We start from the raw sequence: 16,629 nt of genomic DNA, 5'->3' as shown, positions 1-16,629 counted from the left end.
TTAGGCATTTAAAAGGTAACACCACGCACATTAAGATTCCAATAATGTTATTTCCATGGCCTAGGAACGTTCAGTCAGTATTGTGAGCTACTCTCTCTCTCTCAAAGCCAGAAACCAGTAAGACTCAAAACTTGTGATGTCATCAAGTATAAAGTCTGGAGCTGCTCACTACCACACTACCAAAGGGTTAACCCCTTTACTGCGACAATACAGCATGTTAAACCTTTCACTGCCACACTACAGAATGTTAACCCTTTCACTACCACACTACAGACGGTACCGTCTGTAGTGGTAGTTAAAGGGTTAACCTTCTGTAGTGTGGTAGTGAAAGGGTCAACCCTTTGCCATGTGGCAGTGAAAGGTTAACCATTTGTAGTGTGGTAGTGAAAGGTTAACCTTCTATAGTGTGGTAGTGAAAGGTTAACCTTCTATAGTGTGGTAGTGAAAGGTTACCTTCTATAGTGTGGTAGTGAAAGGGTTAACAATGAATGGGAGTTTTATTTGTTATACACCAATGAGCTTGATTCCACAGGAGTGGTCTCGGTTCTGAAACAGAAAATGTGCACATAATATACTCAGAACATTCTCCTGGGTGCTCTCAGTGTCACCTTTACCATCTTTCCCAACTCATTGTCTATACAGGAACAGCTCCAGACTTATAAGACTATACTTGATGACATCACAAATTAAACTATTAACACTCTGGATTTTTGAGTTGTTCATGTTTACCAACACTTTTGGACCGTCTTAAGACCATAGGAATAACATGAATTGTGAAATTGGGTGTAGTTCTCTTTTAGAGGGAGCCTTCACACCTGCTTTGTTCAGTCCATTGGAATCTAATCCTGGGCTGCGTTTTTTGGCGTGACCTTGTTGACTTCCCCTCAGGGGGAATCCCTGTTGCCATCTTAACACATTCGGGGCCAACCACATATATATATATACGTGTTTCGGATCCAACGCTTGAAGGCCAACCACGTATATATACGTGGTAAGGTTGTTTTGGCTTTTATTCCATTGTAAAATATCCTACTCAGTGTCACAGAGCGGCACTGCAGATTGACCCTACTCTTGGAATTCGGAAAAGTGCATTACCGGCCAGATCCTCGTAGGGGCGATGTCTCGATAATGCAGTGTTCCCTGTTACAGACCGGTGTTTTTTTTCTTTTTTTAGTATGAATGGACTTTTCCGTTAGCCTAAAGCTATGCGTGTAGCCGATGGCCTGGAATAGTTTTTGGGACGCTGAATTCAGTATGCAGTAAAGGAATATATCATCAGCCAATGGACATATGGATCTACCAGATGGCGATCGATAACTGGGAAATCCTTTTTGGGATCCAACCGGCCACAGGTAAGAGCGATTTGACGTCAATTACAGCCCGATCGGGCCTTGCTCTCATAGCCATCCACCCGGTCAGCGAATAAGGCTACGGAGGCTAATGCCGTTATTGGTAACCAATAATCAGAAACGACGTCCCCCGCCCCCCCCCCCCCCCCCCTTTCATGCATTCATGGTGGACCATGATACCGGCAATATGCATTTTGAGTTTTAGCTCTAGCTTGTCTATAGCCGAAACGCCATTCGATTTAACGTTATTAGCTTAGCACGCTATATCTCACGTTCCAGGAAATACCCCAGAACATTCTGCTATAACGTTCATATTCACAACGCTATAAAATGGGAACGTATTGATGAAAAAATTATTTATTTAAGGCATATTGAAAGGACTGTTTATAGTGTCAATTGACAATGAGAATGGACAGATAGCAATAATATAAAGTATAGATTTAGCTCTACAAACAGCCTCACGCACAATGAAAGTTTGTTTTGATATGCTGGCCATATAGAGTGGGCCCCGTCTAATCCCAATGGCCCAGAATGTGTTAAGTACCGTCCCATTAATCTGGGAAAAACTCCTGTGTTAACTTTGTGAGGTCAACCCTTCAAGGGCAGATGGAGCGAGATGACAACGATGCACAGTCAGAGATTTCTTTGTCGTTGTTGAACCACTGATGGGACAATGATATCAGATCAATGATAGCTGATAAACAGATGATAGCTGCCCTTACTGTACTGCTTATTTTGCAACGCCATATGGGGCATCACTGAGCACAGGGTGACCGTACAGCCTGGCGAAATCTTCCTGGACACTTACTGTACATTTGACTGTATATTTCTGTATATTTTTGGCTAGATATTTAAGATTTTAGAATGTATATACCGGTACATACCAGAATGTATATCCTGGACAGTATTTTATTCTTTATTCTATTTTATTCTTATTTTTTATATTATATTCTTATTTAAGGAGTTCTATTCTATTCATCTGAAATGGAAATGTTGTCGATGGCCTGGGGGGCGAAGGGCTTTAGTCATTTTCACAAGAACGGAAGCTCCGACACTTTGGATAAAGTTACATCGACATACCTTCTAGAAATGAGATTGAAAAACAAGATTTCCATTGTACTGAATCTTTAAATGCATTTTCTATATGCCTGTAGTCAAGTCGTCACCTCCCTTCTGATGAAGACCAAGCTATACGCCTCTCTACGCCACTTAACCAGTTTTCATATACAGATACACTCCACATATATTCCCTCTCACGCCTTAAGCATGAGTTTGATGTGTTACAACAAACGGACGTGTGAAAATAAATGCATAATATGGAGGAAAAGAAGATGGTCAAGTGTCATTATAGTGTTATTTCAACCGCAGGTTGAATCAGTTTCAAATGTCGATCTGTGTGTGTTAGAGATGGGCGTCGCCTTTCCAATAGTCGTTAAATTATAACAAATCGAATAGTTCATGTGAATATAATTTCATCTAAAAAAAAAAAAAAAAAAATCCCTTGTTTGTATCTGCACCTACGCTGTGTAGTGTATTGAGAGGGGACCCTATTAAATGTTACACCACTGAACGGCATGCTGGGTACAGCTCACTAGCTAGCCATGGTAGCACAACAGTCTGTTAACAGCCGGGAGAACAGAACAATTAAGAAAGAAAAGAATGATGAAGAAAGAGAGACTGGAGATGTTACATGGTAGCAATGACAGCAGCCAGCTAGCTCGCTTGATGGATTATCTCACACTTGCTATAGTAAAATCACATGTTAATGAATACAAATTTTCTATTAGTATTCGAATAGTTCCCAGTGACTATCGAATAGCAATTTTGTGATTTGTGATTTGGCCCATCCCTAGTGTGTGTGACTTTGTAGCATTCAATATCAACCAAAACAAACACATAAACACTATATTTACATTCATTGTCTCAATGAAATGTAGTTCAATTGAACAAAATGATATAAAAAAAACCTCTAATACTGATGGTAAAAAATTAAGATTTTGAGAGATTATAGCTTATGGCATCGAGGACGCTTTTGTCAAAACGGAGACAGCGATCTGAATACCCAAAAAAAAGAAGAAAAAAGTAAAAGCAGTTCAGGCAAAGTCTTCGTTTCACTCTGAATCGGACCATCCATGAAACGTTAGTATGGCTTCCGAGCAAGACTCCATTTCCCACAATCCTCTTTGTTTCTGAGCGAGTCCACCAGGCGTCCAGTTCATTTGCTGTCCCGTCCCAAAGTCCTCCGCGGTGGCTGTGATTAAATTTTTCGTGGGGGTTAGCGTGGTGGTAGTTTATACACTGCGTGCTTGAGACAGAGAGCAAAAGAAGGAGGAGAGCCGTGATTGGAGGAGAGACAAAGTCAATCAATAAAAGGGGGGGGAAAGGGGGGAGATTAGGATATAACGTCGTGGGTGTCGCCATTGGGCCGTTGCCTAAGTGAGACGGGTGGGAGGGGTTTTCCAAAGAACTCTGTGGAGAGGAGGAGAAGGTCATAGGTCATCTAGACTACTAGACATCGCTGGAAACATGAAATACAAGCCCTCCAGTTGTGTGAATAATTCTGTAACATGCAAAGAAAACATGCCACATTATCCAATAGAGGCTAGCTCGGTTTGTGTAGTTATCTTTCTTCCAGCGTGGCTGCCTGTAACCATGACGACTTTCAAAAGAAAATGCCTACTGTGCAGTGGTAGGGCAGGTAAAACACTGGAAAAGCATGATATTACTGTTCCACTGTGACTTGTTTACAAGATCCAGTAATAACACACCAGGTTTTTGCTGTATATCAACACATAGCAACCATTGTCTCTTCCATTGCCACGTACGAAACAATGGTTGCTATGTTACGGGCAGCCATGCGGGAATTAACCGTCCCTATTATGTTCCCAATGACACACACACACACAAGGTGTTTGAAATATCACCAAGTATTTAGTCCACTTAACGTGAGATTAAAACCAAGCAAGCTGCAAGACTAAATGCTTCAGCCAAGATGATGGAAGACGCTGCACAGAAGCGTGTTATTATGGGATGGCAGGATGAAGGGGTGAAAGGTCATATACACATGCGGTTAGGTTGAATGAGATGCGTGTCTCCGTGGAAAATATCCAAACACATTCAGACTAGGGATGCACCGATCCCACTTTTTCAGTCCAGATACTGATAAAAAAAATTATTTATATTATTTTAAATTAGTTTATTTTTTTTAAATATATTTAGTTTTTATGAATTGTAAAGGATCATACTGTATGCCTCGCTGTCACTGTGTGGAGACTGGGATCATTATTTTGTGCAAGGCTTGACTTAAAACATTACTTTCCTAACTTAGTGAAACTAAATGTAACAAATTAACACATAGATATAAATGTACTGAATGGTTATTTCTTATTTTATTTATTATTAAAAAAAAAAAAAAATCCAACATAACGTGTATATATATATTTTCTTTTTTTACCGATACCCGATCCAGTGTTTTACTGATATCGGCGGCCGATACCGACATCGCATCAGTGCATCCCTAATTCAGACGCATGGCCTGTTAAAAGGCAGAGGAGGGGGAGGGAGAGGGAGAGAGAGAGAGAGAGGGGGAGGGAGAAGGAGAGTGATGTTAGTCAGAGTGAACACGTGTTGATGCGACGAGAGGGAAGATGCCACAGAGTCAGAACAGTTAGCGAATGAGTTGACGATCCATCCGTTCCAAAGACCATGTTAGTGAAGGAGTGAATCAAATACACACAGATAACCCAATTTCTCCGAGCTGATACGGCCCGGGTACAGAGTACTTTATTAAAACGGATCAACGGATTCTAGTATGATACCGATCCAAGTTATTTTGTTTTTAAGCCCCCTAACAGCTGGCAGTTTGCAATTATAGTATAATCTTCAGGGATGTCAAAGAATCGCCAGGCTGTTCAAGTTTTACACTGCACTATAATGTCATAGTATTGGTATCGGAAGAGCTTAAAAAGGTGCTATTGATAACATTCTTATGTAGAATAATCATTTTAAATATACATCCACAGAGCTTTTTTAGAAAGGTGCAGAATAAAATTATCATTTTATCATTTAAAAAATGTTGGCGGGTGCAAAATTAACGTTGTTGTTTACACGTTGCCTACATGAATCCCCTCTTACTTCCCATTTCCACATGTGGAACGCACCCGATTGGATAAATGACATGCCAGTGCTCTAGTGCGACATCTAGTGGCTGAATGTTATCTATAGCACCTTTAATGTAGCAATGGGAGTATGAGTCCTCAGGAGCCGCATCAGCGTGGAGACTATAGACACTCGTGATGCACCTCTCAGCGTTAGTTCACGGTGAAGGAAGTCATGGTAGAAACACACATGGTGGAGACCAGCGGCGCCGGTGACCGTGCAGGGAATGGATGTCAAGACAACTTGGAAACAGTTTTACCAGCATGTGTCAAGTCCCCGAGGGGCTCCAGTTTGGGCAGCCGAGAGGCTTTGGGCGTGGCCCATCCCACTAAAGAGAAAGATACAGGGTATCAAACAAAGAAGCCATGTTTTTGACAAACATTAGGTGACTAATGTTATGAGACAAGTTATGCTATATTATAAGTTAAAATCATTACTAACTATTTGATCTGTTTTGTTCTCATGGACTGATTATGGAATATGTATTCTATGGTTGGAGAAATGTTGCGATATTTGACTTATGAATATCGAGTGAGCTTTGATTCACTCGTTTTGTTTGTTTTTCTTGTGATGTTTTCTTGCGAGTACTTCAATGTTTGCAGTTTTATATATATTTTTTGTGTTTGTATTTTAAATGTTTGGACCCCGGGAAGAGTAGTCTCACCTTGGTGTAGACTAATGGGGATCCACAATAAAAACAATCTAATCCTGCAAATAATTAACTTGTACTCTTTTCTGAATTTAACAGAACGTTGTTTAACTAACTGAACGTGTCAGGAACGAAGATCACAGAGGAGGAATCGATAAGAAAAACGGGGAACCAACTTGCATATCAAATCAAAGCTTATTCAAAAGGATGGCACATTTGAAACACACACCTCCGACAACACTCTGTAGGGTCAAATGCTTTCAGTTGCATAAAGGAATAAAGGTCTTGCATGGAATGTTTGTGTAGTTATTTTTCTTCCAACATGGCTGCCTGTAACCACTGAAGATGTCTACTTTCTGTGCAGTGGTTGAGTAGGTAAAACATATTACTTATATTATGACTCGTTTACAAGATCCATAATAAAACACCAAATTATTACATTTAGTGTATATATATTTCTCATATCTCAACACATAGCAACCATTGTTTGTTCCAACATGGAGGTCATTCTAAACAAGGCCTCTATTCCAGAAATATAGAATGGCGTCAAAGAGGTCTGTCCCCGTTTTTGACTCCATTCACTACGCCTGGTCTACCCCCCATGTTTCCGGTCCAGTTAGCCTCTAGCTGGTATATACTAGTGCAGGGAGGAATGCAAGTTGATATTTATTATTCACATATTTGGCACTAGTGAGATTAGATAACATGTGAGCAAGATCAATTAGTAACAGTTCACTTTAGGGGCCACAGATAACGATAAGTACCTAGTAACTAATGAACAACAATGTGTAGGAACAAATATTATTTAATAACTGGAAGGGTGGGGCTCATTGCGAATAATAGACTGACCTGGAGGGGGTGGGGCTCGCTGTGTGTCTATAGACTGACCTGGAGGGGGTGGGGGGGGCTATAGACCAGGGCTCGAGACTAACGATGTCCCGTCGTCCCGGGGACGATCAAATATTGATTTGGGACGAACAGAAATCTTTGCTGGGACGCAACCGGGACGGAGAGGATTTCTTTTTTTCACAGGAAATGTCAATTGGCCGACTGTCAGTGCGCGCATATATTGCTGTCAAATGGTGAATGTCTCGTGCTGACTAAGTTCACTGAAGTCTAAACGTAGCGTGATTTGCCAAATCCAATGACTATCTCCGCCTCCCAACGCAGCGATACGCTAATCCAGCATCAAGTTCCTACCCACCTCTCCTCAGCCAGTCGCGCTGCAGCAGCGGCACACCCCAAATGAATCTTGCATCGAAAAAGAAAAACGTGTTAACAGGTGAGGGAAATCTTAGGCTTTCTCCACTGGTATTTAACCCTGGTTGACACAGTGAATGACAGCTGGTAATTGACAGTCGCACGGCACGAGACCACTGTACAAGAACCGCGGAAAGATCAGAATGTTATTTTAAAAAAAAAACGCGCGCTATACTGTGGCATCCTCTCAGTGAAGAGAGCACCGCAAACATGCTGCGCTATTTGAAGAGGATAAACACAGACCCAAAATGACCAACAGGGAACTGCATCCAGCAATACTACCCCTGAGTCTAAGGTGAGGACACATTTAAATCACAGAAGTGTAATGTTAGTCTATTGGAACTGTATACAGTTATCGACGCGTTCTAGTTATAGCTGCTTATTGCTAGCTAACGTTACTGACTAACGTATCAGACTGCCACTGATTAATCCATAGTTCACACTATTTTATTCTTATTTTTAATATTATTATATTGTTATTCCTATTTTAGTCCTATTGACCTAAATGTTTATTGTTGTTCAATGTGAGCGATACATAGTCTGCTCTGTAGTGCCGAATTTCCCTCGGGATTATTAAAGGATTTCTATTCGATTCTATACTAACACGTAATGTTACTACCATTGCGAGTTAATTGGCATAACGTTACATTTATCTAAACGAACGCGGAGAAATAGACGACAGGCTATAGGCAAACTTCACTTCAGCTACACAATGAATCCATATTCAGTGAGGAGGGCCCGCTGGAATTTAGCAGCAATTATCAATATCGGCCAGGAGGACAGCGCGATCTAAGGGACATGTTTCATTACTAGTTAAAACTACATTTGATTTTTGGGACGGTTACATTCACTTTGGGACGGTTAAAATTGTATTTCGGGACGGTGGTGAAAAAAGTTAGTCTGGAGCCCTGCTATAGACTGACCTGGAGGGGGTGGGGGGTGTCTATAGACTGACCTGGAGGGGGTGGGGCTCGCTGTGTGTCTATAGACTGACCTGGAGGGGGTGGGGGGGCTATAGACTGACCTGGAGGGGGTGGGGGGGCTATAGACCGACCTGGAGGGGGTGGGGGGGCTATAGACTGACCTGGAGGGGGTGGGGGGCTATAGACTGACCTGGAGGGGGTGGGGGGCTATAGACTGACCTGGAGGGGGTGGGGGGCTATAGACTGACCTGGAGGGGGTGGGGGGGCTATAGACAGACCTGGAGGGGGTGGGGGGGCTATAGACAGACCTGGAGGGGGTGGGGGGGCTATAGACTGACCTGGAGGGGGTGGGGGGGTGGGGCTCTCTGCATCATCAGTCCTCAGTGGGTCCACTCTGTGTTTCCTCTTGAGGTGCAGCTTCCTGGTCTTCTTCTTGGCTGGTTCCGCTGAAGCTGCACACAGAGACATTAGACTCAGGTTTAGAGCTCAAAGACTAGGCTCGACATTTCCAACCGAAGTCTATCCTTGTAAAGAGATACACCTTTAAAGTAAATCAGAACTGTTCTGTAAAGTCATTCAGAACTGAAATTGTTCTATAATGTACCTTAGAACGGGGTAAAGGCGGAGTATATGAGAGAGACCTATAGCTCTGACGGTAGTAAATTGGTTTTCCAGTACAAATTACAATGATAGGACATATTTACTGTGTCTCTATATCTTGTAATAAAACTGTCATGCTGCCATTTCATTGAAAATTGTCTATTTTCTTTTTATTTTATACTGCTGTGAAGACACATTTTTTCATAAAATCATAAAAAAATATATACCGTACTTTTCGCACTATAAGCCGCACCTGACTATAAGCCGCAGCAGCTAAATTGAATGATGTGTACATATATAAGCCGCACTGGACTATAAGCCGCAGGTGTTTTAATGTTTAATTACCATATGTAAGGGTTCGTGCACAGAGGGGATTGTCACAATATTGTCGGACAAATAACAAGAATTAACTCATTTACAAGTTGTATTAAGTTTAGCAAATAAGGGAACAGATAAATAACATTTCAATGCAGTAAAAAAAGCCATATTTTCGGGTTTGGTCCACATATAAGCCGCACCGTTATATAAGCCGCAGGGTCGAAAAATGGGGGAAAAAGCCGCGGCTTATAGTCCGAAAAGTACGGTATATATATATTGTGGAAGAATTAGGGCTGTCCCTGACTAAGGATTTGGATGGTCGACTATGATTGGCCAAAATTTGCCGTTAGTACTTTCAAGGTCTGCGCAGCTCAAGCCCCGCCCTCTATTCTTGATCCTCCAATCAGAACGGCGGCTTCCCTCGGACAAACAAGCAACAGTTGTGATCGGATAATCAAGAAATGTGTGCGGGGCTCGAGATGGGTCAATTCTGACTTTGGTGTACCAACAGCAGCCGTTTTGGTGAATATACCGAGGTGAATTATCAAAATGTAAACACAGTAATGAAATGAACTGATAAGAGAATACAGAGATATACACAGTATAGATTTCTTATGCGAAAGAATCAACAGAGTAAACGCTGTTGATTTTGACAGACTAATGGCCTGCCGTCTAAAGTGGTTTTGTTAAACCAGTGAAGCCGCAATGGAGGGATAACACCTCCACTTACCAGAGCCATGGTTTTCAGGCATCTGTCTGGCGCCGTCTGCCTCTTCGTCCTCCTCGTACTCCTCCTCTGGACTGTGGTTTCCCTTCAGACTGTTGGCCCTGCTCTCCTGGAGCTCTATTTGCCTCTTCTTCTCCTGGTCCTCGCTCTGCATGGAACGTGAAGAACACTTAAAGGAACATGCCAACATTTTGGGAAATTAGCTTAAGCATTATCCAACAAACATCTCTCCCGAAGGCTAACCAGTCATGTCCGCTTCCATTCATTGTGCTAAGCTAGGCTAACATGCAGCCAGATAGCTTTCTACTGAACGCACAGAGAAGATACTGGTATCTATCTTCTTGTCTCTCTCTCTGGAGAATTTCCAATTTCCCAAAATGTTGGTGTGTTCTTTTAAAAAAGGACCATATATACCGGTGTGGTGATGAACCTACGCTAATAGTCCACTCCACTCCCATTGTCATTGTCTTTTTGCCAATTGGCGCGCGCACACACACCGGATAGTCAAACCATTCTCAGTTTCACCATTTGCATAGTTACTGCGGTTAGCTTCAGCAGGGCAGTATAGGTTGACAGCTAAGCTACATGTGTGATCTTTGTATACACTAAATCGCCACTTGGGATGGCCATTGACCATTTCCATTCAACGTTACACCACTGAAAATAACAATTATGTAAGCCGTCTGCAAGATGGACACATTTGTTCGAAACAGTCTCACATACAGCAACGCTGGACATATCGGATTGGATACCATACCTCACACACCTCGGTGATCAGGCTGTCTATTGGCTGGAAGGGACTGGACACGTTGCCCTCGTCGGACTCCTCCTGGATTGGTCTGCCCTCGAGCTCCGCCTCCTCCCTCTCCAGCCTGTCTCTGTGGGCGAGACAAAGATGTTTACCTTTCAGACCGGTTGATCTCATATTGAGGTTCAGAAACTCCTGTGACCTCATGAAAAGGCTACTGATGTTTACGTTTTAAATATGCGTTTCTAGGCAAGCTGCAAGACTTTCACAGTGGCTCCTGTGGCGTCGAAAAGTAAAAAAACAACAACCAAATATTATTCTATTTTAGTTTGATAATTTCTCATACCAGAGGGCCACAAGGCTGGAAAAGCCTGACATAATACAAACAGATTTTAGGTCAACCCCCCATTCACCTTGCCGCCATATTGGTTTGAGTTTGATGCAGCGAGGGCTACGGACGTGCAAGTGCCCGTTCACTTCGATGTTGCAATTAAAAGAAACAAGCCAACATTTGGGGAAATTAGCTTATCGTCTTCTCCAGAGAGAGACAAGAAGATAGATACCAGTTTCCTCTGTGCGTTCAGTAGAAAGCTATCTGGCTGCACGTTAGCCTAGCTTAGCACAATGAATGGAAGCGGACATGACCGGTTAGCCTTCGGGAGAGGCATTAGTTGGACAATGCCTAGGCTAACCGGTCATGTCCGCTTCCATTCATTTCATCGCCGTTGTTTGTGTTTTGAAATACAATGATGAATTAGTCATCAGCTCATCGAAATGCGTTCATTTACATTCAGCCAGCGCATTTATCCAAAGTGACTTACAAGTTCTGTACAACAGGCCAGCAGGAAGGGCACAACTCTGGCTGCTAAGGGTAAGTAAGATTGTTCGTCAAACAGTGTCAAACTTGAGTGTTACTACAGTCTTGAGTGCAGAGTAGTATAGACAATCCATACTAGCATACTAGGTAGTAGTATAGGTATAGTAGCATAGTAGGTAGTAGTACAGGTATAGAAGCATAGACCACTGCACTTCCGCGTTACATTGAGCTCATGGGAGAGAGCGGGGGGGAAAAATGAATTACTTTTATACGCCAGAGTCTCCTGAACACGGAGAGACCAATCCCAAGTCAATCGACACTTTCTCTGTCACTTTAGCGCATGCATAGTTGGGGAGTAGGTGCGAAAAAGTGACTAAGGCCCAGTCCACACGATCACGGTTATTTTTGACACCGAGGTTTTCAAAAGAATAATCCTCCGTACACACAAGTGGTTTAAAAAAATAACCGTGTACTCACGCAACTGTAAAATCTGCTACCGAGTGATGTAATATACATGTAGTACAATGCCAAAGCAATGGGTGGCGATGTAGTTCAAACATGAAGGCCATTTCAACCAATCAGAGGGGTTGAACGCGTCACTACGTTATCATTGCGCTACACAGGGGAACGTCCTGCACATTAGCATTCATTATTTGTTTGCAGCAAGAACAAAGTGCAATAAACAAAAGAGGATACATTCACTGTGTGTTCTGCCTCATTTGTTTATGAAACAAAACCAACATCAACACAATTTACCACCAAGAGCGGAGAGTTTAGTCTCACAAAAAGATCGCTGATTGTGTTAGCTTACGTGCTAATGTGATTGGGATTTACCATTATAATAGTTAGCATTGCGGCTAGCGTACATAGCGTACAAAGATCGTTGGCTTACGTGTGGTTAGCTGGTGAGGCGCTGGTATCATGGAATGGAGTGGAAATACTTTAATCATCACGTCATTAATTAATAGATAATTGTCATTTCCAACATAAGTTAATGCTTAATAATGTTACACATGGGGAGACTAGCTTGCTGGACACAAACATTGTTGATATAGCAGTCTGGTTAATGTTGTTATATCGCTCGCTATTGATTGTTTGTACTAGTAACGTTAACGCTAGTAGAATGAATGAATGAATGGATGAAAACTTTATTTAACAGATTGCAGAATGGGTACAATACAATACAGCTCAATACAAACAATTGCCTCAGGGCAGCTCTGGCTGCAATTGTAGCTTACCACCACCGGTATGACTGTGTATGAACGAATAATGGACTCTGTGAAGCGCTCTGGGTCAGTGAAGAGCGCTATATAAATCCAAGTCATTATTATTATTATTATAAGGGGATGCAGACCAGAAAAAGACTTTCGTCTTGTTTACATCAGGGACCCCCGATATCGCTCGCTATTGATTGTTTACTGGTCATGGTGGCCAGGTCTAATATCTGGATGATACGTTTCAAACAAAAGTTTGTTACAATCATTTTCATATAATGCTACTTGCGACAGCTCTGCCGTAAACACTGGAAATAATCTCGGTTACTATGTCTACACGAAACAACTGAAACCGGGATTCGCCCAAAACTTCACCCTGGACTCCGGTTTTAAATGATCACGTGTTCAGTGTTCCAAAAACCCGGTTGCGTGTGGACGAACAGTGCAACCGCGAACATTAAATCGCGGTTACATAAAACCCTGCATTCGTGTGGACTGGGCCTAAAGCTCGGCCGAAAAAAGTGTTGCGGTGGTCTATAGTACATAATAGTAAAAGACAGTAAGAAGGTTAATTTCTTATATTGATTGAAGAAATGTGTTTTTAGTCGACTGCGGAAAAGTATAACGATCTGTGAAAACAAAGATGGGGGCAAAGCAGATTCAACCCAGATTCGGCTCAAACAAGGGACTAAACACGTTTCGCAATTATGCCAACAATGTGGAATGCCCTACCCACAGCTGTAAAATAATGAATCCCTACCCTCCTTCAAAACCGCCCTCAAAGAGCACCTACGCAGGGCTGTACATTAACTTTTTTTGCACATAGCACTGGTGCTACAGAGGTTGATAGTTTTGTAGCACAGGCCAAAATCTTGTAGCACAAGTATAAAACGTGTTATATTTGTAACAGTCACAAATGTGCCTATTGTATTTGTGTTATTTAGTTGCAGTGCCATGTTTGGCTGTCATTTTCATGCTGACAAGTTGACGTCACACAGCCAGACACGTTACGTGTAAGGAATTATGGGATTTGGTGTTGGTGTATGGACTCTACTAGGGGTGGGAATCACCAGTTTCATCACGATAGGATATCGATTCTTTGGACAACGATACGATATTTGCCGATATCTGCCACGATACGATACAGGTGCCTGCAATCAATATGAGACAATATCATAAGCCCATTTAACACAATCAGTAAGATTTAGATCAACTCAAAAAAGGTAATTTGAAAAAAAATTATTTAGCTCTTCCAGACATTTCAATGAAAAACAATCTATTGTTTTTAATACAAATAGACCTCCTGTTCACTATAAAGTGCCACGTTTTGATATATTGAGCTTTATAAAGTTTAAGTAAATTTTTTTGGAACTCACAACACGCAACCTAAAACCCCTTCCTCTCCCAAACCGTTCCTGCAATTGTTTTATGTTGCATGATGATCATGAATATTTATTATGTATTGTATTTTTTATGTTTAAATATCAACATATCTGTCCACCCTCAGTACATTTACTATCAATATAATATACTCTTTTCAAACGCGCACACACACACACACACACACAGACAGAAGGGAGAATGGCTGCCCCCCACCCCCCCCTTCCCTTCCCCAGTCCTCACTCTGCTCGTCTGCTATTCTCTGTCTATGGCTCTGAACGGGGTTAGCTTGTTGTTAGCTTACGCTAACGTAACGTTAATTTCGGTCTTTAACACGATGTGGTCATAAAGGAATGGCGAGGATTACAAAGCATGTTAGATGCATTTGACCCGTTGCGGAATAAAACAGCAGGGATTTGTTTTGGGTCGCGAAATAGGCACACTAGCCTTGCTCTGTTTCAGACACTACTGTCGTGTGCTGTTGAGCCGAGCAGATACGACTCCACGGGATTTTCAAAATAAGAGTATCGATTAGGCTTGGGCGGTATGACGGTATTAAGGTATACCAGGGTATTTAGAAATACCTACGGTATTGATTTTCAATACCGTCCGTCACCGTCAAAATCACAGATGCGCTTCAGTTTCTATAACAGTGAAACGGAGTTTTGAGTGTAGTGCACACACTGAGTGTAGTGCACACACTCGCCAGCAGAGGGCGAGACCGCTCTAGTGGAGCGAGTGGGTCACAACGGTGTAATGTTGCGACAGTGCTGTGAAAATACCGTAAAGCGTTGTGACGAGAGCAGTGTTGTTGTGGTCCTTGTGGAGCAATCAGTCTCTTATTATATGTGAACTAAAGAGTACAAGGTTTACACAACATCCCCCACCCGCCTTTTTATTGTATTTGTACCGTCCTGTACTATCCGCTGTCAGCTGTTTATCTCTCTCTGTGAGCTACTGAGCTTGAATAAATAGCGTTAGCTCACGTTAGTAGCGTTAGCTCTGCGGCTAATCTTGGATTACCCTGAACTAAATCAATGGCTAGGTTATAAAGCATTCGAGTAGTTTTTACTGCACATAGAAGTAGCCAAACAACGGGAGCATTTCGGGAGCATATGACCAAAACCCAGGCAATTTCTAGCCCTTAAGGAATCAAATAGTCTGCCATGGCTATAGGCTAGATGCTAACGCTAAAACGGTGCGGGCTTCTACCGGTGCGGGACGGGACTATCATTCTGAGAGCTGGCGATGATTTGTTTACTTGGTAACACGTAACACCCCCCCCCCCCCCCCCCCCCCCGCTGATGAAAATGAAAGTCATACCGTCAAATACCGTGCACCGGGGTATTATAACATAAAGGTTTGCCGGTTTGAAAATAAGGATACCGCCCAAGCCTAGTATCGATATGAACCGAACGTTGTTAGCTGCCGGAGCCATAGATATTATGGCTGGAGCTGCGCTTGGGCAAAAATCAGACTTTCCACAGGATTTTCAAAATACGAGTATCGATATGAACCGAATGCCTATCGCACCAGTGCTACTGAAGTAAATCCATTCATCGCACAGACCGATGTTGCTGTAGCGCAGGGGTGGCCAACCCCCGGCTCGCAAGCTGCATGTGGCTCTTTGCCCATCAATGTGTGGTTCTTTCATCGAAAAAATTAATAAAAAAAATATATATATTTTTTTGTATGTCACTCATTCCATAAGGACATAAAATAAACATTTAGTTTTTTTTTTTTTTTAATGGTCCATTTGCATGTTCTTGGTATCTGAATCTAGGGACATCTATGGATCTCAGGGAATGTATTCCCAGTGTCAGAAATAGTGTGTCTGTTACTAGGCTTGAGTAAATTGGAATGAACCAAAGGAGAATATCAATTATATTTAAAAAATATTTTTTATCTTTGACTGTGAATAACACTATGCTAAAATTGACCAGACCTGAAAAAGCTAAGCAAATGATTAAACAGGTTTTGTAGATACAGTACTGAATGCTGCCATATTTTTTATAATGTAAATTTCTCCACCATTTTTCATCATATTGCAACACCGTTTTTGCTAGACGTTCACAGAAAGGTAGAGAAACTAACTGCGTTCTGTTTTATGGCAATAACGTTCAGGTTTGTGGGAGATAATCCCAAAAAATAAGAGAAATAAAAAAGTTTATCCAGAAGTCAGATGATTGACAGGGGCTGGCGTGAGCTGGGTAGGGTCGTTTTTCGAAATTTGAAAGCCCAGTCTCTTCCTTTAAAAGACTACACTCACTTTTGGCTGCTCCACTTCCTCCTGTCAATATTCGCCGGTTTCCGACTCAATGCCCCGAGATTTCTATAATCTTATATTTCACTAATAACAGTTAAAATCATTAGTAAACAAACGTAATGCTGAAAATATACACTTTTACTGTATATTTCGGGCATAAGAGGTTAACCCTGTGAGGCCCAAATTAAAAAGACATTAGCAACTTCAGAGGGTGGGACAT

At 42.0% G+C, this 16,629-nt stretch overlaps 1 protein-coding gene across 6 annotated transcripts in view; it reads right to left on the bottom strand.

Moving 5' to 3' along the window:
- Positions 1-1,510: 1,510 nt before the first annotated feature.
- arl13b (ADP-ribosylation factor-like 13b) overlaps positions 1,511-16,629 on the bottom strand; it is a 31,335-nt gene continuing 16,216 nt past the window's right edge. Inside the window, exons 6-10 of one of the 6 annotated variants that reach the window (XM_084318394.1) lie at positions 10,742-10,862; positions 9,988-10,132; positions 8,678-8,791; positions 5,767-5,835; positions 1,511-3,600 (exon numbers count right to left, since the gene is read on the bottom strand). In XM_084318394.1, the coding sequence (XP_084174520.1) occupies positions 3,461-3,600; positions 5,767-5,835; positions 8,678-8,791; positions 9,988-10,132; positions 10,742-10,862 (589 nt within the window). In that variant the 3' untranslated portion in view covers positions 1,511-3,460. Of the gene's footprint in view, positions 3,819-5,766; positions 5,836-8,677; positions 8,792-9,987; positions 10,133-10,741; positions 10,863-16,629 lie in introns of all 6 variants that reach the window. The other 5 variants (XM_084318395.1, XM_084318396.1, XM_084318397.1 and 2 more) reach the window with 5 other exon arrangements.

This window comes from Notolepis coatsorum (assembly GCF_963971535.1).
Source record: "Notolepis coatsorum genome assembly, chromosome: 1".
NCBI lineage: Eukaryota > Metazoa > Chordata > Actinopteri > Aulopiformes > Paralepididae > Notolepis > Notolepis coatsorum.
The sequence above is the reverse complement of the archived record's forward strand: the minus strand, read 5'-3'. Positions and strand labels throughout refer to the sequence as shown.